This window comes from Zootoca vivipara, chromosome 2 (assembly GCF_963506605.1).
Source record: "Zootoca vivipara chromosome 2, rZooViv1.1, whole genome shotgun sequence".
Lineage (NCBI taxonomy): Eukaryota > Metazoa > Chordata > Lepidosauria > Squamata > Lacertidae > Zootoca > Zootoca vivipara.
Genome location: NC_083277.1, coordinates 89947077 through 89969109, shown reverse-complemented (window position 1 = coordinate 89969109; position 22033 = coordinate 89947077). Strand labels below are relative to the sequence as shown.

The 22033-nt window shown below is 44.1% G+C and overlaps 1 protein-coding gene across 2 annotated transcripts in view; it reads left to right on the top strand.

Annotated features, from left to right (window-relative positions):
- MGAT5B (alpha-1,6-mannosylglycoprotein 6-beta-N-acetylglucosaminyltransferase B) overlaps positions 1-22033 on the top strand; it is a 170181-nt gene that overhangs the window by 55112 nt on the left and 93036 nt on the right. For both annotated transcript variants that reach the window (XM_035107960.2, XM_035107959.2), the window contains exon 3: positions 14510-14654. In XM_035107960.2, the coding sequence (XP_034963851.2) occupies positions 14510-14654 (145 nt within the window). The remainder of the gene's footprint in view (positions 1-14509; positions 14655-22033) is intronic.

Here is a 22033-nt window from a genome sequence, read left to right as displayed (position 1 = left end):
CTTTGTGTCTAACATGGATGGAGAACTCTCATGCAAAAGGTAAGAAACCAGGCAGAAGAAATGTGAAATCCTTGGACAACTGCTCAGGTTTCCATCTCATTTAATTATACTGCTCCTGTGAGTTGGTCACTCATATGGGCTAATAAATCCACAGGCAATTTGGAGAGAGGGAGAGCACAATACATGAATAGGGTTAGAGAATGGCTTTGCATGTTTTGAAAAGTGGCAAAAAGTAGCTATGCTGAAGGGATGTGAACTACGCACGTGTTTTAATTTGCACCCTAATTTGATGCTTTGGAAAATGACCCACCTTGGTCCAAGGGATGTGGTAAATGGCCCGATTCAGCTTGGAGACTGTCTTAAGTTCTCTTTCCTCCCCCCTCCCCCAAATTCACAATCAAGAAATAAAAAAAGGCTATCACTTTTAAAACTTTTGACAGAAGTTGGTGAAATTTGCAAGCATACTATCCTTTCCAGGGTGGATAAAGCCTGTCAAATTATAGGCAAATAGGTCTAGGCACTTTTGTACTGGGATCATTTTAAAGTTTTTTATTTTTGCTTTTGCTTTTGAAAAAAGGAAGAACCCATAACTTAAACAATAATGAGTATTTGATTAAATGTGTAGGCAATGTCATTCCTTCTGAGTGCATGAATCCGAGCCATTCAGAAGGCTAGCTGCAGTGGTTTCCCCAAAGGGCCGTTGTTACAGTTTTGTGGTGGGTAGAAAAGGAATAACTTAACTGCCATAGAGTTTTGTGGGCAATAAGTTATGTGAGATATGCCCCTGGGTAAGAACCCTGTCAGAAAGCAGACAAATAGGTCTAGGGGCTTTTTAAAAGTACCTTTAAAATGTATGGGGGGGGGACTAACAGGGCCTCATTTTCTGGTAACACAATTCCTTATTTTTATGAGCTTGACCTGTAATTCACAATGGAGCTCTCCCAATCTGGTGTTTGTTCTGCTTTTACAAATCACCCCACCATGGCATTATAGCAAAGTCAAAGACATTACTTTATTTCAGGAGCAGCCTTTCACTAGGCAAAGTGAGGCAACTGCCTCAGGCAGAATATGGTAGGGGATGGCAGAAGTTCTCCCTCCCAACATGATTTCCCTGAGTCCTCAAAGTTAGTCCTGCTGCCCTGAGGTACAATGGAGGATACCATTTCCACTGGTAAAGTAAGATTCAATTTCAAATCTGGTTGGACTCTGTATGTGAAATGTGGGTGGGTGAAACACGATTTTATCTTTCACCTCAGGCAGCAAAATCTCCTGAGATGCCCCTGCTTTCCCTTTCATCAGATGCTTTTAAAAATGTCTGGATCACTGAGGTATCAGAAAGCACTTCAGGGGTCCCTGCTTTTGACTGGTGTCACCTCACTAATTATTCTCCACAAACTCAAAATCTCTCTGAGGCACTCCACTTTGTCTGGGAATTTGGCATTTTCCTGCAACCAGGGCACATTGCTAATATGCAGGTGACTTGTTCTTCTGCTTTTTGTATGTCCAAATATCATAGAAAGGGAAAAGCTGCACACCTCCCTGCGGCAAGCATTTGGAAGTTGTACAGCTCACCACAGGGAAACTGGGCATCCCTCGCACCCCTGTTGGTTAGCTGGAAGTATGGAAAGAAGGGGCACTGATCACTCTCACAGCTTTTCCACAGCTTTGCATAATGTGTCATGGCACTCAGAGAAAAGGTCAGTGCTTGCAGCACTCATGCAGTTATCTCATTTCTGAAATGAAGGCAAGGAGCGGCCTCTGCCTTTGGAGGAGGGTCCATCAACACCCTGCAAAGCTTAAAATAATAACTGGCTATGGATCCATTTCAAGCTATAGGGGTCTGTTGGGATTAGAAAGTTGGCTGTTCTCCCTTCTCCTCCCTTCATTACAAGATTAGTTGTTTTCTTCCTCCGAAGCATCAAAGGTGGCCACAATGGTGTGGAATTAATAGGTGGAATGAACTTCTGCTAAAGAACTATCTATATTTCAAAGAGGCTCAGCAGACACATTTCTCATTGGAATAGGCTGCTGATGCTGCAGTTTGGAATGATCCCCCACCCATGTTAAATTAGATTGATTACAGACCTATTGTAGAAATTTTCACTTTCCCTCAGAGTGCTTGACCAATCGTATCTGACTGTGTTTTGCAATCATATTGTCCCATTGAAAGACGAACAGCATCAGAAGCACATGGAGTTTGCAAGCCACAGTGGTGTAATAATTCGCTTTCTGGATGAAATAACTGGTGGTTTCTGTGCAAAACAGACAGTGGTGGAGGGGTAGAGTTCCCATCAGTAGGATGTACAATACAGTACCATCCTGGATCTCCACTTGGTGATTCAGAACTCAAGAATAACTGAGCTGTGTGCTGGTAGTAAAGATAGCTTGTTGTGGTGACGGATGGATATAAAAGACCCAGGTTTCAATATTATCTCGATCATGAAGCTCACTGTATGGTTTTGAGCAACTTATTTTTTTCTCAGTGCAACCCACCCCACAGGGTTGTTTTTGTCAAAAAATGAGATCCCTTGAGGAAGGGCAACATGGACATGTGATGAAATGAATATCCCAGGCAACCAGGAAATTGTGCAGTAGCTGAGAACAAGAGCTGATATATTGGTCTGGTGCTGGTCAGAGCTGCACGTAGACCTGCTCTGGCTCTGCCCATCAGTGGGCACTTTCCTGCAGCCTCATTGTGCAGTTTCACTGGGAACTGCTTTATGAGACAGGCATGCTTCTGGAGGCCAGCAGGTTTGGAGGCAGGTAGCCTTTCTGCTTCTCATATGGAACCGGGAGCTGCTAGTATCTCTCCTCTCCCATGCACCTGCTACTTGTGGACTTTTCAGTGTTGAAGGATGAATGCTGCTAATCTCCCCACCCCAAGGTTCACAGGATGGATATCTTCAGGTAGTGTCTGATGCTTGCTTTAAAAATGAAACATATGTCATTTTTTATTTTTGTATTGGAACATACAAATCTATCTTATACTGAGTCTGTCCATTGGTGCATCTAGCTCAGTATTGTCTACTCTGATTGGCTGCAGCTCTCCAGGATTTCAAACAGGGGGTCTCTTGCAGCACTACCAGGGGATGCTGGGGATTGAATTTGGGAACATCTGCAGATGCTCTAGCATGGAGCTAGGAACAGATTCCCCATGGGGAAGTCTGAAGTCTTGCAAGTTACAATCTCAGTTCCTCAATTAACAGGCTGATTATATGCATGGTGCACATAAGCTCTTTCTTTTATCTCCTCATGGTACACTATATGTTGAAGTGTCTGAATTAATCTGTTATAGGAAATGTTGAGTGCTGAGAATTTTTGTCTCAGCAGAGCAGATTCAGATAAGAGGAGATTTGGGTTCTTTCCGACCCTACAGTTCTCCAACTAGATTGGCATTTTTTCTCTTCTTCCCTGAGAAAAATGCCACATATTTCAATAAAGCATCGGGTTCTGGACTTGTCTTCATCCAGTTTTTCTTTCATCCTATTACTTCTAATTACTTAGCTCTGTGCCTCTCTGCAGCTTCATAAGTAGCTGCCTCAAACCTCCTCCGTGTTTGCTGTCGCATCTCCTGAGATAGTGAGAGGTGATTGATTATGGTCATTATTTCAAAGTACCATATGAAAATCTCTGCCCTATTCATTAATTGTCTTAAAGAGCAGCCGCCTTTCATGGGGGGAAAGCTGTCATTCTTCAGCAAACTCCAATTAATTTCATGCATGGTTTTTACTTGTATTTTCTTGCCTACCCTTGTTTATTATCCATATTCATTAGGAGATTTCCCCCCTAACCCAGCTTAATTAGTGGTGCTCTCTCAGATGTCTACTTTTGCTTTTGATTTCTCCATTATTGTATCTTGTCATTTAAAACTGGGCCATTTCTAGCCAATGCTCTTTCTACATGGGTGAGGTCATGCCATATGCCAGTTAGAATCTCTCTGCGGAAATAATGAGTGCATGCTGTTCACATCCACATCCTTGAGGTCTTGGTGTGGTCTCTTCACTCACTGTGTAGGGTCTGCCAGGGTCACACCCATCTACCTGGTCACATGCAGGGAGAAGATGCTCCAGACCAGGTGCGACAGGAAGTCCTCCTGGCTGGAGCAACATTCCCCTGTGTGTCCATTCTGGACTGCATTTGACTGCTTCAGTGATGTTACATCCCACACTAACTGGGGTAGGAAAAGCTGCTCTCTCTCTCTCTCTCTCTCTCTCTCTCTCTCTCTCTCTCTCTCTCTCCTTCCCCTCTCCATATCCCACCCTTACTGTCTCTTTGCTAATCTTCAGTTAACTGAGCTCTAGTTCTGCAGGTGTCCAGAAATCGGCTCTCAGTTTAGGACAACTTAATTCTAGCTTCAGCAGTATATCAAAGACTTCCATCACTATATACAATCAGCAACAGCAAACTTTCTGAAAAATGCCATAATAATTGTTGCCAAATTTGTCATAGATCTCTTGTTATTCTTCATAAGCCCCTGGGGGGAAATACAGAGAGGGAATGAAAGCGAGAGAGAGAGAGCGCAGAGAATTCCTGCAAGAAAAAAGCTGCACTTGTCTGCTGGAAACGGCAGGTGATAATGTGGTCCACCTCCACCACCCCCAGTCCCTAGCATGGAAAATGATCCATGAAAGAAAGAAAAATTGAGCAAAAGGATGGAGTTGGTTGTTTTTTAAAAAAACATTTCCTTTAGGTATAATTTTATTTAAAGGAACAAATCAATTTTCTGACTATGCGGTGCAATGTGGGTGATTTGCTATAGCAGGCAAGATACCTTTGGGGAAAAGACAAAAGCTTAAATTTACAGGATTTTAGGAAGCAAGCATAGGGGGTTGGTTGCCCCTGTTTCTGTGGCTGGAAGAGATGTGCTTGGTGTTTTCTTGCACAGTATAAGTCAAGGGTTCAGCAAACCTTTTCAGCAGGGGGCCGGTCCAATGTGTGTGTGGGGGGCGGACTATATTTCGAAAAATATATATGAACGAATTCCTATGCCCCACAAATAACCGAGAGATGCATTTTAAATAGAAGGACACATTCTTCTCATTTAAAAACACGCTGATTCCCGGACCGTCCATGGTTCAAATTTAGAAAGCGATTGGGCCAGATTCAGCCCTGAGCCTTAGTTTGCCTACCCATGGTATAAGTGTAAGGCCTGGCCATGAATTCGAGCTTTATGGGTCCTTGAGTGTGTCAGTGTGACTTAGGGCTGAATCAAAAGCTTCTTACCTCCATTTCAGTTTGCCATTCGCAAGCAGTGACATGAGGGGTACAACTGGGTGTTTTGTTGGGGGTAAGCTGGGGTCTTGCAACAGCTGCTGCTGCTAGAGACTGCCATTTTATTTCCCATAAGCATAGCTGCCAAGTTATCCCTTATTTTAAGGGATTTTCTATTATGCTGAATAGGCTTCCTCGCGAGAAAAGAGAAAACCTGGCAGCTATGCATAAGTACTATGGGAACTAGGCAATATCGTTCCCAGGACTTCATGAGGAGCGGGGTGGTGGGTGAGACAACCCAGCCCCAAAAGTTCTTTGGGGTCAATTTCAGTATTGCTCACCTCACCAATTTTGTGCTGAAAAGCCCAACAAAAGAACTTTTTGACCCTGAGAGCACTTAGCAAGGAGATACTGTACTCTTCCATTTCTGCTCCTGCGACAAAATTACTTTCCTTGCCCCTCCACTCCCTGAGTGTGAGACTTTCCCCATAGCCTGAACCCTCAGTCCAGCAAGTCCACTGCCCTTCCATATCTAGTGTGAGTCAAGGAGGGTCACCTTTATCATCCAAGCCCCTGGAGATGAGTTATGAATGGACAGGCCCATTACAAGCTGCTCTGTCCCAGTGTCAAACAAGGCTGATATTAAAGCCATCTCAACCCATTTTTGTGTATATTTAAGTCTTCAAAATTTGGCATGGAAAATGCAGAGGTAAAAAATAAAGGTGTTTACAAGGTCATTTAAGGGTTGAGGCACTGCCTCTGTTTCTGTAAAAGATATTATTTCCTTCAAACTTTAAAAACAGGTGGACACCGTGGAGCAGCTGTTGAGGGGGGTGCTCCTTGCCACCCCAGACAATACAGCAATGCAATGCAATGCAGCAAATTCCCCTCAAAGCCACGGGACAGGATGACATTCCATCACTCTCAGGGCGATTTGTACATAGAAATTACGGCTGCCTCTGTGTAGAACTGTGGTTCCCAGCGTGGGGCACATGCCGCACGGGGGGGGATTTGATTTTAAGGGGGGCAATTCAAGAATGCGGTATTAACAGTGAATGGCCTTTTAGACTTCCTCCACATGAATAGGAGTTCACTTTTTGAATAATAAGAATTATATGTCGGAGTGGGGGGAGGCATAAGTGGGGCATGGTCAAAAAAAGGTTGGGAACCAGTGGTGTAGGCCATACTTGCTGTATGGCTTTCAAAGCACAATGCAGTCTTTTTCTGGGTTCTGGTTTACACCATCATAGCAGGCTAAATTTTCTCCATGAGAATCCATTCCCCTGTACACAGTCATGTGAATCAGACAAATACCAATCCTTCTTTGCAACTATTTCTGTGCAGTGCTATACAGCTGCCATTATTGTGGAAATCACTGCAGAATTCTGGTACTTTGTCCAGCAATTTGGACTGTGTGTGCAAAGACACCCGAGCAAATAATTTTAGTATGAGAATCTGTCTATCCTTACACTTCATCAATACACTTCATCAATACCAACTGATATTTTGAAAACATATCAAAACATGATAACAACATGTGGTAGACCCTACTACAGAGAAATCTGTTGTGACTTCCTTATGAGACATCCCCATATGGGCAAATCCAATGAATGGGCCAGATATACTTGCTAAGCAAATTGCAGGAGAGAGAGGCAAGGTAGCCTTTCGGAAATAGAATTTAAGGCAGATGCCCTTCCCATAGCAGGACATTTACAAATGGTCCATGCATGTTACCCAACTGGAATGTGGAAAATTTAACAAGAATCTTCCTTCTAATTTGCATTGCGCAAATCTGCTCAACCAATTAGACACCAATTTTCCGGGGAATGTTCAGCTCAGCTTTTATGGTGTTCATTCATTAGTTTAATAACTCACTTGCAGCATTTTTATGGTGCTCCCTGATGTCTATGCCCTTCTTCCATTCAGACTCCCCACCTTCCTCTTCTCCTTAGTTGGCCCCTTTTCTGAATTTCTTCATAATCTCAGAGTTCTCACTAAAGCCCACAGCAGAAATTCTGGCAGATCTGAAACTTTAATAAAATACAGTGTCGGGGGTCACCCTCAATTACTCAGCTGCAGGTTGATTCTGTTTCCATGGACTTCCTTTTTCAAAGGTTCTGCCTGCTGGGGACTATTACCTTTGTTCCCCATTACCTGGGAATGGGTCCAGATTTGGTGGTTATAATATAGACACAAAAGGAGGAAGTGAAGAAGCAGTGGCTGCGCTTTGCCCTTCAGGCGAGCAGTCACTTTTTAGCTGGATGCATGTTTATTGTATAATTAATAGCTGGTTGCTTGCTCACTCTCCCTCTGTAATCCAGCACAGAGCACTGTGCCAATTCCAGTCTCCAAAGTGCTTTCCAAAAAAGGTGTGGCTACAGGAATGGATTATTCAAATCCTATGGGCTTTTTTTGCGTTTGAATGCTCTGGTTCTGAACACAAAAGAACAAAATTGCCAGCAGCAACTTGGAACTTGGTGATAGCCGCAAAGGAGCAGTTTTATGGGTTCTCCCAGGGTAGGAGGAGCACATGGAAATGAGATGATCAGCAACTCATAGGAACTGAGTCAGACCTATTGGTTCACGGTCCACCTAGCTCCATATTGTTTACACTGACTGGCAGTGGCTTCCCAGGGTATCAGGCAAGGGTCACTCTCACTCTTACCTGGAGATGTGAGGACTGAAGCCAGGACCTTCTTTATGCAAAGCAAATGCTCTGCCATTGAGCTAATGCCCTTCTCAACTCCATCACCTTTTGATCGTAGGTGTGCTCCATCCTGTTGCATGCTATTATGTCCTGTCCTGTCCCATTGTGTACATTTTCTACACATTTTTTTTTTTACATAAAATACACACTTTTAAATGCATCCAGCCACAATCCTCTATTTGTGGCTCATGGTTGAAACAACAGAGATTGACTCACTGTCTGACTTACATCCATAAGATGCACATTTTGTAGTCATCTTTTGTACAACATTTTCCTCCTCCTCCTCCTCCTCCTCCTCCTCCTCCTCCTCCTCCTCCTCCTCCTCCTCCTCCTCCTCCTCCTCCTCCTCCTCCTCCTCCTCCTCCTCCTCCTCCTCCTTCTTCTTCTTCTTCTTCTTCTTCTTCTTCTTCTTCTTCTTCTTCTTCTTCTTCTTCTTCCGTACAAAGAAGGCAAGGACTCAGCCTCTCTCTGTCTCCAAAAAGCTCTCCAAGGATAGCTCTGGTATCTGTTTTTAATGCCAATGATTTAGATGGCTCAGGTTTGACTTGCACAGTAACTGCAAGGGGTGGTGGTGATTAATCCCAATGTCACTTCTCTTCTCTCCCCCCCCCCTTTTAAAGGGCCAGTGGGGAACTGGCCTTCCCTCTTCCAATGCAATGAATGAGAGTACACCCATGAATTGAAGTCTTGACTTGATTCTTGGTTGGGTTTTTCAGTTGAAGGCTGCAGGCAACTGCCTCTTTATATAACACACCCTCCAATATGTTGAAGCCAAAAGCTGGGACATGCATCTTCCCGGCTGCATGAGGTTGCAATCTTGTGCGTTTGGGGCTGCTGTGCTGAGAGCACGGTGCCCCCCAAACCAGGATGTCCCAATTTAATCAGGGCAATTGAGGGGTATGATATAGGTGTCACATATTATGAATCTAAGTAGCAACCATATAACTTCCCCCAAATGATAACTGGTATAGAATGGATAAGTTGGTTGTATCAATCTGACCATGGAATACTTGCACTTATGGGATTGATATGGCTCTAAAAAGCTCTATGGAGAAAAGAGAGGGGCTTGCATTTATGGAGGTAGACAGGACAGTCGCACTCTGCCCTGGATCCTATTCCACAAGGGTTTAGGGTAGGGTCAGAGGAGCAGGTAAGGAGAGAAGAGGTGAGGTGCAGCTGCAGTGCAGTGTTCAGAGTAGTATAGCATTGGACCCATGTTCAGATCTCAAGAAGCTCCCTGGGTGACCTTGGACCGGTGACTGCCTCTCAGAGAATAAGAACATAGTCTACCTTACAAGCTTGACGTAAGCATAAAAGGGGTATGGTTGAACATGGAGAACTATGTATACCCGTGTCCTTCAACCTTGGGTCCTCAAATGTTGTTGGACTACAACTCCTATCATCCCTTACCATTGACTAAGCTGACTGGAGATGGATGGGAGTTGCAGTCCAACAGCACCTAGGGACGCAAGGTTGAGGAACACCGATGCACAGCAGCTTGAGATCCTTGGAGTAAAGGTGAAATATGAATGTAATAATGCTTTCTTCTGCAGCCATCCTCCATTGCTCCTGCCTCCCCCCACCACCTCTGCGCCTTGACCGCATCTGAGAAATGTAGTGTTTGTATATGCAAGTACATGCCTGGCATGGAGTGAATTATTTTGCTATTGAGAGTGCGTATTTTGTGCAGTTCCAACAACCACGTTCATTTCCTTCAGCAGTTATTGTTTATATAACATACAAAAAGTTCTACCTGGGATTCAGATAATTTAATGGTGTCACTTCTGCCTCATACATCACTGCCATATGCCAGCTAAAGAGTCTGGAGCAGAAAGCGAATGTGTGATTTTACAAATGATGTATGAACAAGGACATAGCCTGGAGCAGGTCTTTGCAATGCTGAGAGCTGCAAGTTGCTAGTGTCCCCTGGGGACGTTCTACTGGTAATGGGTTTGTGTTGTATATATACTGGAAATGCAATATATTAAAGCCCACATAAGCACAATGTGGTGGCCTGTTCTCCATGCAAGTCTCTGAGGATTGGTGGCTGCTTGTCTTTCCCAGCAAACGAAACTGCTCAGATTAATCTTGAAGTTGGAGAATATGAAAAATCCCCCATCTCGAAGCTGATTTATGGCAGAGGTGGGCAACATGCGGCCTGCAGGCTGTACATTGCCTGTAAGGCACATTTTGTGACCTACATATCGACTAGATACCAAACCACTTGGGACAGCAATCTGGTTGGGTGTGAGTGACTCCTTTTAAGTTTCCATATGTTCAAAATGAAGGTTGTGCTTTTTTAGCCGTAGCATGTAACATTGCTGGATGGTATACACCTCCCCACCCCTAATAGGAAGGGAGGCATCAAAATGATGTTTGGTATGAAAATATGTGTGAGAACAGAGACAATGAATCTTTGGTTGTAGGACTCCTAGCATCCCTGGTCATTGGCCAGGCTGGCCGGGGCTGATAGGAGTTGGAGTCTAACAACACCTGGAGGGCCACCAGTCCCCAATCCTTGTGGCAGAAGATACTTAACTTTAACTGTGAATTGAGTTATATTTCTCCCCATCCCTATGAACAGATTGCATATGAAAGGGAATAGAACATACTTGGTTGGGAACACCAGGGGCAGACTTGGGACTTTCTTATTTCAGCAGTGTCCGGTGGGAAGCCAAAATTCAGAGCCCCCTACCCACCTCTCAACTTCTGTCCTGCTCAATTCACTACATCATAGCTGTGGCGCTCTGTGGTGCTCCCTAGGCTCAGCACCCAGTGCAGCGGAACCAGTCATGCTGCCCTAAATCTGCCTCTTGAAGCACTATGTAGCATATTGAGGCCAGGGCGTAAAGTGGATTGATTTTTGACACCGCTCTTCCTTTACTTCATTAATTGTATGCAACTCTCATTCATTTCAGTGAAGCAGTTCCTGGAGGACTGTTGTGTCTTAAATAGCCAGATATCCCTTTTCTAAACATAGGTGTGTTTTGATTAGGGTTTCCACAATTTTAATGGACAGCAGCCCTATGCCTGTAAAAGGCAGGTGTTCTCTTGCGGAGGGACAGACTGATTGCAAAAGCTTCAGTTGCTGGTTTTGGCCAGAGAGCTTCTGTTCATTTAAAAACAACAACACCTCCTCCCCAAGTCAACTCTGTATCAAATGCTATTATATATGTCCCACAGCAGTATTCTTCAAACTTGGTTCTCTAGATGCAGTTTCCATTATCCCAGATCATTGGCGAAGCTGGCTGAGGGTGGTGAAAGTTGGGAGTCCCAAATATCTGGGGCCTCAAGGTTGAAGAACACTGAATTATATGGCTTGTGTTTTTTTTTAATAATTCCGTCATTCCACTTTTCTTCTTGCTCGCTCCCTTCTACTTTTCCTGTTTCATTTTGATTGTAAGCTTTTGGCAAACTTTATTTTATTCCATACTGGATTGTGGTGCATTCAGTACCATTTTGCTGCCCATGAACATATGGGATTGCTCAAGGCAAGATGCGAATAAAAACTATGTATGGAGAAGCCCTTGAGGGACCTGGCGGCTGCTTATGTGAATGGCTGCCCTGAGAATTCACTTCCACATATGATTTGCTTAAGCTTTTGAGGAGCTGAGTTTTTTTTAAAAAAAATTATTGACTTTCTTTTCTATTTAGATAAACATCTTGTATCAATAACATACATATAACACATATTTGCCCCTTCCTTCCCAGGCTTCCCCCAGCTCCCATTTCTGGTTTGTTTCCCCTTTATCAAATACTGCTGTTTCAACCAGTCCCCCATATCATTTTTTCTTTGTTTTAGATGCTATGTATCAAAAAAGTGTGTATGTTTATTTAAGTCCTGCCATCAAGTCCATATTCTTATTTTGTTTCTGCAAATATATTATAAAAGATTCCCACTCTTTTTCAAAGTCTCTGTTGTCCTTTTCTCATAATCTGTCCGTCAATTTTGCCATCTCTGCATAGTTCATCAATTTCGCTTGCCATTGTTATTTTGTTAGAATTTCTCCAGTCTTCCAGTTTTGTGAGGAGCTGAGTTTTGAACAGCAGAGGGAGGCGCTTTGCTTTTGGGGGTATCATGAGCAGGGGAGTAAAGAAGGGGGAACCTGGCTCTTGAGTTTGGTCTGGCCCAACTAATAAAAGTTTAGCTGCATGACCACATCTGTTTAAGTCATCTAGATCCCCTTCTAGGCAGCATTTACAGCATCCTTTCCCCAACCCCCATTGAGGCCTAGTCATAGTCCCTTCATCTTTGTTTTGGCTCACTTGTTCTGGCTGGTCCTGAAAAGATAGTTGTTTTTATCTCCTTTGCACTGTCAATGAGGGGCTTCATTTGGTTTGAATTTGGCCTGCTTCACTTTATTTAGCTTCCAGATAATTAGGTCACATCAAGCAGTGTGGAGAGAAAGAGAGAGAAAATTGATGGTATACACAGCTCTGAGGCATCTGAGTGACGAGAGGTCTACCTAAAACAAAATCTCTTACAGCTTACCAGCTCACCCTTGAGCAGTGCTAGAGCTGCTGGCTCCCCATGAGGTTTACTGCCAAGGTATGTGATGCTGATGCTGTCAGAGCTTCCTCAGCACATCTCTAAGGTGCTTTGGCAAGGCAGAACAAGGAACCATTGTTTTAATAAAGCCAAGGCTTGAAGCCAGAGTGGAGAGGACGAGGTAGTGAGGCAGGATACCTGCACTGGAGAATGAAATGGAATCTGGCAGTTAAATGGTTAATTGTGTTGCATATTGTGGTGTATGGCATCCTGATTCCATATGGGGGAGCAACAGTGCCTTTAGGAGCAGCTGGAAACACAGAAATTAAGGAGGTGACTTCTGCCCCCACCTCATTTGCTTGTATATAAAGTGATAGGGAAAAGTCACCTACTTAATTTTTGCATATCAGGCTGCTCTTAAAGACACTGGAGCAGAGCTCACAAATAAGTTGGCAACCCTAGCAAAACCTCTCTACCCAGGAAAAGTGACAATGTAAACAAAAACAGGGCTGTTATCCCTGGTGAGTGGAGTTCAGCTTTGTAGCGAATTGCCTTCTGCAGGAGTCAAAATAGTTAGTGAGAAGGTTTAGCTCAATGATTCCACAAGTCTCTATTTATGATAGGATAGCCAAGATTCTAACTGATAGGGTTCCTGTGCTTCATGGAGGAAATACACAAATCCAATGATATTCTTATACCACTGTTTGATTACTCCAGTGTGGTTCACACCAGGGCAAGTACATTTCAAGTACAATCAACACATTAAAATACATCAAAATCCACGATATACTTTCTTGCCATTGTATCTGTACTCCAAGACAATTGTAACTTGGTGAATGTTTGCTTTGCTTGTCAGGTAACTGTTAATGGCACAGGAATCTTCCCAGGGGGGGGGGGGGGGAAACAGCAACTGGTGTTCAGGGTCATGTAGATAACAACCTAGAGATTCGAAATGCTTCTGAATATTGATTCAATAAGCAAGTTGTAAGATGCAAATGGTCACCATAAAGATGTCAGTGTTATGAGCATAGAATCAAACTGCAGACTAAATGAGTTTCTTTCCTAATCCTGAAATATTGGCATATCCAGAAATTCAGCTCCTGGTTGCAGACCTGTGTTTTGTGCTACAAAATATGTGTTGTTACATAACTGTGTCAGTTTGCTTCTCAGCAGGCTCTAACCCCTGCTGCTGTGTAAATGAAAATGTGTTTTACCTTCTTTAAAAGAGTGGAATGGAAGAGATAAGTTTAACGAGCATTAGCATTATGCAATAGGAACTAATTCTCTGCCCTCTAACCTCATCATAAGGTCTCTTGTGCATTACCAAAAGAGAGAAAATAAAAGGCAATAGGTGTAGTTTCAGGGTGACTCACCAGGTCACCCCAGTGTTTAAAGGGCAGGGTTTTGTTAAGAAGAAAAAAGGTAGAGTCAGCATAAAACATGGCAGATGACATCTTATCTCCATGCAATGTAGTGCCTGAGTGTATTGGTGCATTTACTCCAAACCCATCCTTGAGTTAATGGGCACTGATTTTCAACCATTGTGCTAAAGGCTCTTAGTACAGACACATTATGTGATGGAAGCTGATAACCTCTACAATGCACTCCAGAGCATGTTTACTCAGAGGTAACTCCCAGGGAATTCAATGGGACTTACACCCAGGTGCATATACACTGGGATTGCAGCCTAAATGTCAGATATACTTAATCATTTATCTTATTTATATTGTGAATGTAATATAATTAATAATATAATATAATAAATGTACAATATTGTATACAGCATTAGACATACTCAGAGGAAACCTGTTGCAGTTAATCAACATGAACAGGGAGGTTTTATTCATTTGGACCACACACACATCAAGTGCACAAAAGTGTCACTTAGCTGGATGCAGCCCGCTGGAAAGTATTACATTATTCAAGCAATACTGCAAGGGACCCCAACCCTACTGCACACCCCACTATGATCCTTTTCACTATAAAATCAATTATTGCCTTTTGACTTCACACACCTGTCTGAACACTTTTCTGCTGCCTCCTGAGGACCACTGCAGAATGTCCTTACAGTCCTTTCCTCTTGCTCTTTTATTTGGCTGCAGTGATGGGTGCTCTGGAGTCCAGAGGGGTGCTGCGAAAAATGAGTGACATGCTGGAGATGATGGTGAAGAGGATGGATGTGCTAGCCAGGCTGGAGAATAGCACGGACTTCCGGAAAGGGGAGGAGACACATTTTCCTATGGACAGGTTAGTAGTACCAGTAGATAAGAAACATTGGCTGGAAGCATTCATTGATACAGGTTCCTCTTTTCCTGGACCCAAGAAGTGGGTGAGACCCAGATCTGCATATGGAGTTCATATGGACTGATTACTCCAGCTGCTGCATGCTCCAATTCCTCTGCTCTTTGATTCTGATGGCAGGCCTTTGGTCAGCATATTATGGGTTCAGAAATATCGCTTAATTGAGGGGTGGTCAACCTGTGGCCCTACTGGCATTCTTGGGCTACAACTTCCACAATCTCTTACTGTTGGCTGTTCTTGTTGAGGCTAATGGGAACTGGAGGCAGTGGGATGTGGTGGAATTTTTTTGAAGGAGAACAGTTAGGGCCAGAGGCGCCTACTTGCGAGGGTGATGCAGTGGGGCGGGGAGGGTCGCAGAAGTGAACATCTCACCTCCCTCCTTAAACCGGACAGAAGCTTTCCAGGCTTTGTGAAGGAGGTGCCAGGGGAACATTTAGGGGATTAGCCTAGTCCATCTAGTCCACTGAAGGCACACTGCTGGCTAGAGGCCAATAACACCTGGAAGACCATAGATTCCCTGTCCCTGGCTTAAATCATTAGATGGGTTGCTATTTTTTAACCGGAGAACCCGACATTACCTTCATGGGAGCCAGTGTGGTGTAGTGGTTAAGAGTTGTAGACTCGTAATCTAGTGAACCGGGTTCGCGTCTCCACTCCTCCACATGCAGCTGCTGGGTGACCTTGGGCTAGTCACACTTCTCTGAAGTCTCTCAGCCCCACCCACCTCACAGGATGACTGTTGTGGGGGAGGAAGGGAAAGGAGATTGTTAGCCGCTTTGAGACTCCTTCGGGTAGTGATAAAGCGGGATATCAAATCCAAACTTCTTCTTCTTCTTCTTCTTCTTCTTCTTCTTCTTCTTCTTCTTCTTCTTCTTCTTCTTCTTCTTCTTCTTCTTCTTCTTCTTCTTCTTCTTCTTCTTCTTCATGGTTAATGGTCCACCCTGCTTAGCAAGCAAGGTTTCAGTATTGCTCCCTGCAAGTGATGGAGAAGGGTCAAGGGCAGCGATGAGTGATGCAACAGCTACTGTATCATTAATGTCAGTTGTAAGGTCTATTTCTCCAGGGGGCAACTCTCTTCAATAGCACTAGGTTTTAAATTGTGTGTTTTTCCTATTGCCATTTAGTATTAGAGAGTGGAGGGTTTTGAGCTTCAATTACAGGCTTGATCTTGAGTAATCCAGTTAAATAAATTATTTATCTGGGGGAATCTGATCCAGGAATCAGCTGCGGACTGTGTGGGTATGTAGGTAAATACCCTTTAATAAGTTACTATCAAGCAGCATCTCCATAAGGAATGGAATCAGAAATTCTGCAGGCACCATAAAATGACTTATTACCTCCACATAAATGATTGGTTTTTAAAATGATGACTGGAAGTGCAATTCAGTTTTTACTAAGGCTAACAACGTCAGTTAATTTGTATGATGGATTGACTGCATGTTTTGAAATGTAGAGCTTTTAATTTGATTTCAACTTGATCTAGCTCTTGCGAGTGTGCATGGTTAGTTTCTGATGACTGTGCAATTGTTAACAATGGAAACAACATTTTTTAAAGAACAAAAAAGTTGGGCACTGTCATGGAACAAAGTTAATATCCAAAGTAATTAACACCACAATCATCTAGTAACAAACAAACAAACAAACTCCCTCCCCTCTCATTCTCGCTCATTATCCACTTCAAAGTATTTTGTGTATTCAGACAATAAATTTCCCTTGCTTACTTAGGCTGTGAACAAACAGTGGCTCCAATCTGAAGAAAGTTAGTTGGGCTGAAGTGACCTCAATACAATTAATGGGTCTTTCTTTTTTCACAACTATTCTGTCATACTCAATTTCACTGGAATTTAAATGAAACAAAAACCTTTCCAGGTGGGAGGTCCACATGCCAGTGGCAGACATTGGGCTCTCAAATTTCAGAGGGGGCCTGTGAAATGCTAAAATATGTCACCCCCTGCCTCTTATGCTCCACTCTACATCATTGTTGCAGCACCCCCTCCAGCTCTGGTACCCGGTACTGCTGAACTGGTCATGCTACCCTAAAACTGCCTCTGAACAGGCTTTCGGAGACTTAGAGGTGATACTCATGCTAATTTCCTGCCTTCCCAAGGTCTCAGGTGAAACAGATTTTGCAGGTTTTTGTAGCGCTTCAAGCCTCACTCTGGAATAACCCAAACCAGCCAGAATGACAACACAATCCCGTGCAAGTCTTAATAAGACGTAAGCCCCACTGGAATCATTCCCTGGTAAAAGTGCATGGAATTGCTCCTGAATGTGCATATTACATGCAGCATATCAAATGCTCTTGCTGTAGGCTGTAGAATATAGGTTAGGAATGACTGAAAGTCAAATATTAATACAATCAATCATCAAATAGACATTAAATAGCATGCATAGTCAATCAAATATTGGAAGTCAAAATTGACTTCAGGCATTGAGACATTGAATATTTGGCAGCTATTGGACATCAATAATGTATGAGAAGGTTTTATGAAGTTATTGCATATTGGTTGTAGTACCACCCCACCACCCCGCCACACACACACGCACACAGAAAGTGCTGAGAATTGCATTGTTGTATGATATAATACAGCACCACTGAGAGCTCCGATGGTGCTAAGCCGCTTTTTATCTGGACTATGCAGCTGAAATTGATGGTGGTGCCCAGTCTTGCTCCTTCCCAATTATCTTATTTTCTTTTCCCTGCAGGGGTTGTAGTACAGAGAGATATCTGCACACCATTACTTCTTCTAAGCCCCAATAAGAGGCAAAGGACTTAATAAGCCCCTGGTCTTTGGCTTCATTCCAGTTCAATGGTCCAAGCCTGCTTTTGAAAGAGAGAGCTGCCAATTTCCTCTATAATGCAGCAGCAATCTGCTTTGAAGTTAAGCTTTGATTAAGTTAGTAGCAAATAACTGGGTGGCAGAGTATTAAGTTGACTGCAGGTTTGCTTTGGCACACTCTCCTCCTCCTCCTCCTCCTCCTCCCCCCCTCTCCTCCCCCCCACTAGCCACACTTTTCTCCATCTGAAAGCTTGTTGGCCCCTAGATCAAAGGTCTCCTTGGCAGGTGCGCCAGCTCTGGGGGCAGAGGAACTTTAGACCCCCAAAGCTTTTAAGGAGGGGGCTCAGACCCCTTAATATCCAGCAGCAATGTCACAACGGCATGCAACATCATGTGTCGGACATCACAATGTTGTGCTTGTGGTGTCATGATGTTGTGCGATGTCAGGGCGCCGTGCATGTGATGTCAGCCCTCTCAATCATGGGTGCAAGCCAGCACCAATGCTTCCTGGCATGCTTCCCTCCCCCCCTCTAATCTTAGAAAGGGAAACAGACATTCAGGCCACCAGAAATGTTATGACCTGTAAATGGGTTATGTGAGTTATCTATATGAGAAGTCAAAGCTAGCTCTGGATAATCATTTGGGGCACTTTATACAGTGGTAGAGAGACAAATGAAGTGGCACATTCCAATTCACAGATCACGTAGATTTGTGGGAAAATAGGGTGTTTATCTCCTTCTCTAAACTCATATGCACTTGACCAAATAGTAACAATAATAATATTGAAGTAAATGCAGGCGTTTGAAACCTCTGGATTTATTAGTTAAATGGTTTTCAGTTGATTTGGAACAAGATCTCCCTGGCTGTTTGCTTTGTTATGGAGGCATTACGGAATGGTTATGAACATTTTTAAAATTCTCAAGGATGCAAGGAACTATTAGGGCGCAAGGCCTATAAACAGATGGGGCTGGATGCTGTTGGCAGGATTTTCAGTTTATTGATCAACTGCTAGAGTGGGAGCACAGATGTTTGTTTGCTTGTTTGCAAAATTTATATACTGCTTTTCAGCTGGGTCTCTGAAAGTGGGGTGCAGAGCCAGTCAAATAAAATTAATTAAAATCCCTGACCACGTTGAAACAGCAAAAATCAATATGTAAAACATTGAAACAGCCGAGAACAGCAAAAGGGCCGAAAAAGAAATGGCAGACAACAAAGCCTTACTCCCAAATGCTGTTTGTGTGTAAGGATGGTATATAAATGTGTAAGAACAGCTGCTTGATATTCCCAAGTCATGGGTTCAGGATCCAGTGGAATCTAGCCTGCTGCCTATGATTGGCTATCTAGGGAGAGCAGCTCCTTGCCTACATGCTATGGATACACCTGTATGATGGAGAGACTGCAAAGTGAATAAGGAATCCAGGGTATTCTTCAGGTCTCTTCTGACAAATAGTTTCCCTGAATTTGGCACGTGTCCCAGAACTCGGATGTCTTTGTTTTCTTTGTTACCTTTTTATCCTAGATAACAGGAGCTCAAGGTAAGGAGAGATGAATATGCCAACTTTGGTTTTCCCAAGTTTATCATTTTTCCAATCTTAAAATCATTTCTCCATGTTTCTGCAGCAATCTTCAGTTCTTAAAAAAAAACTCACCATGAAAATTCAGCAGCAATTTAATGTGAATTTCTCTGAAGAAGCACACTTTTGTATATAGTTGTGACTAATGTACTCAGTGCTTTTTCCCAGGGGCGGAGCTAGGGGGCATAGGGGGCAGGTCGCCCCAGGTTCCACTCTGGGGGGGGGGGCAGTCGGCGCCCCACCCAGCGACTCCCAAAGTGAGCCCCTCCAGCCTTCTGGTAAAAAGCCCGCTCGGCGCGGCGTGGCGCGCTGCGCCAGTGGGCTATCTACCTGGAGTGGGATGCTGTGCATGCATACAACATAGAGGGGGCCGCACCCCCACGACTTCAAAACGGAGCCTAAACGGACCGTCCAGGTTTCAGGCAGATAGCCCTCTGGTGCGGTGGGCGCGCTGCGCCAGTGGGCTATCTACCTGGAGCCTGGACGCTCCGTTTAGGCTCTGTTTAGAAGTCATGGGGGGGTTGTGATCCCCCTATACGTTGTACGCACGCGTCATTACGTAGCAACGACGCCCCCCCCCAGGTGCATGGCAATTTGCCGCCCTGGGTGTCGTGGCGGCTCGCTACGCCGCTGCTTTTTCCCCAGGGGGTATTCAAGGGTAAGGAAAACTACATGAAGGTCTTCTATTGCAGGTATATAACTGAAACTGAAACTTTATACTGTGGTTTTACGTTAAGAAAGCATTTCTGTTGTTAAAAACCAATAAAGATAAATTGGGCAGGGGGGGGAAGGGTACACAGTCCTGGCACCTCTTTTTGTTGTTGCTTAAAAGTGTGGCACCTACTGTAACAACTTCATGGTGAGTGCCAGCACCTATTTTTCTAGAAGAAAAGCACTGAACCTACCCTAATATTTTTGTATATTATCTTCACCAATATATGCAGTTATACGCACACTTTCCCCTGATAAACACCTTTTTTTAAACACATTGGTTTTGTTTGAGAACTGCATCCTAAAATCTGAAATGCAAAGTTGGCAGAGAGCTTCTTGACTGAATTTGACAGTTGGATTTGTGGCCTATTATGCCCGTCACGATGTAATAACAAGTAGTAATGTCTTGTCACCAGAGCAGAAACCACTGCAGCTGCTACCACAGTGCTCCCTTAGCTTAATTGAACCCTGCTGCAGGAGAGAAAGGCCATGTCTGTGCTGCCTAGACAAAATGGCTGCTTAGGGTTTCTAATACCGCTTGGGATACATGCAGATACACTAGCTACTTATAAGCCAAAAGAAAGCAGGCTGATTAATTCTAGGCCAGGAGTGCTCTAAGGAAGTGCCTCCAACACAGGATGCATCTTTTCTGCTCACCTGAAGAACACTCAGTTAAGTGGTGATAGCTAAAGGAATTTCTGTTCGGACAGATAGTTCTCATAGAATCATAGAGTTGGAAGAGACCACAAGGGCCATCCAGTCCAAGCCCCTGCCAAGCAGGAAACACCATCAAAGCATTCCTGACAGATGGCTGTCAAGCCTCCGCTTAAAGACCTCCAAAGAAGGAGACTCCACCACACTCCTTGGCAGCAAATTCCACTGTCAGACAGCTCTTACTGTCAGGAAGTTCTTCCTAATGTTTAGGTGGAATCTTCTTTCTTGTAGCTTGAATCCATTGCTCCATGTCCGCTTCTCTGGAGCAGCAGAAAACAACCTTTCACCCTCTTCTATATGACATCCTTTTATATAATTGAAGGGTGTTCTCCTCTCTCATCTGCCATTGGTAATTAATGTCCATTCTTGGCAGTGTTGATCCCAAATTGGCAAATAGCTAAGCCCTTGTGCCTTCCTATAGCCTTCCTATAGATAGATAGATAGATAGATAGATAGATAGATAGAGATAGATAGAGATAGATAGATAGAGAGAGAGAGAGAGAGAGAGAGAGAGAGAGAGAGAGAGAGAGAGAAGGCAGTCTCCCCATGATAGGGCTTTGTGTCAGACACTGCCCATCCTAAGGAAATGCTGTCAATGGCCTTTAATGTCAAGAGATAAGCACCCTGTCTTTTTAGCCCAGTAATTAAGTCTTAGGACCAGCTCTGCAAATTAATGTAATGCTTGAGCCAAAGTAGAATAGTCAAATTCTCTTGTAGTTCCTTTGGTCTAAATTGCTTGTTCTGCCAATGCATCCCCCTTTCTGTGTTTAAGGTACTTTATTGGCAAACAGTCTAGTCTGGTATGATGCAATTAAAAAGCAAGAGCAGCCCTGAGTGCCTACATGTTCTATAAAAAGCTGTAGTGAGGATGGCTGATGGTCAGGAACGATGGGAGCTGCAGTCCAATCGTCACTGGATGGCACCACATCCCCCACCTGCGCTCTATAAACGTTGCTGGCCAGAGTAGAAGTGGGGACTGGGAAGTTGGAATGACTTCATTCCGAAAGGAAGAGAACCCACCCACAGTCTACCCTCTTAAGCCATTAGGAGGGACTCTCTGACTTTGGAGTAGGATATACCATAAGTGGCTGGTGGCAAATACCAAGAAAAACCTAGAAGAAGTCCCAATGTGCATTAACCCATGTAAAAGAGAGTGGGGCAAAGTATCAAACTCCTGTAGACAACTGGTTCATGACCAGGGAGAGAGGGGTCCTGAACCCAGCCTTCTGATACCCAGAACCAGAGCTCTGCCGTTGCACAGAGTGCCAGGTTTCCAGGGACAATAATTGCCAAGTGGTGCTAAGCTCAGGGGTATTGCAATGGGGGGGGTGATGGGGGCGGTCCACCCCGGGTTCCACTCTGGGGGTGTGTGCCACTTGGCAGCCCCACCCCCCGCGACTCCCAAGCCGAGCCTCCAGCCTCCCGGTAAAAAGTCTGCTCGGCGCTTTTTACCTAGAGTTTGTAGCTGGAGGCGAGCAGACTTTTTACTGGGAGGCTGGAGGCTCGGCTTGGGAGTCGCGGGGGTGGGGGCGCCAAGTGGCACCCC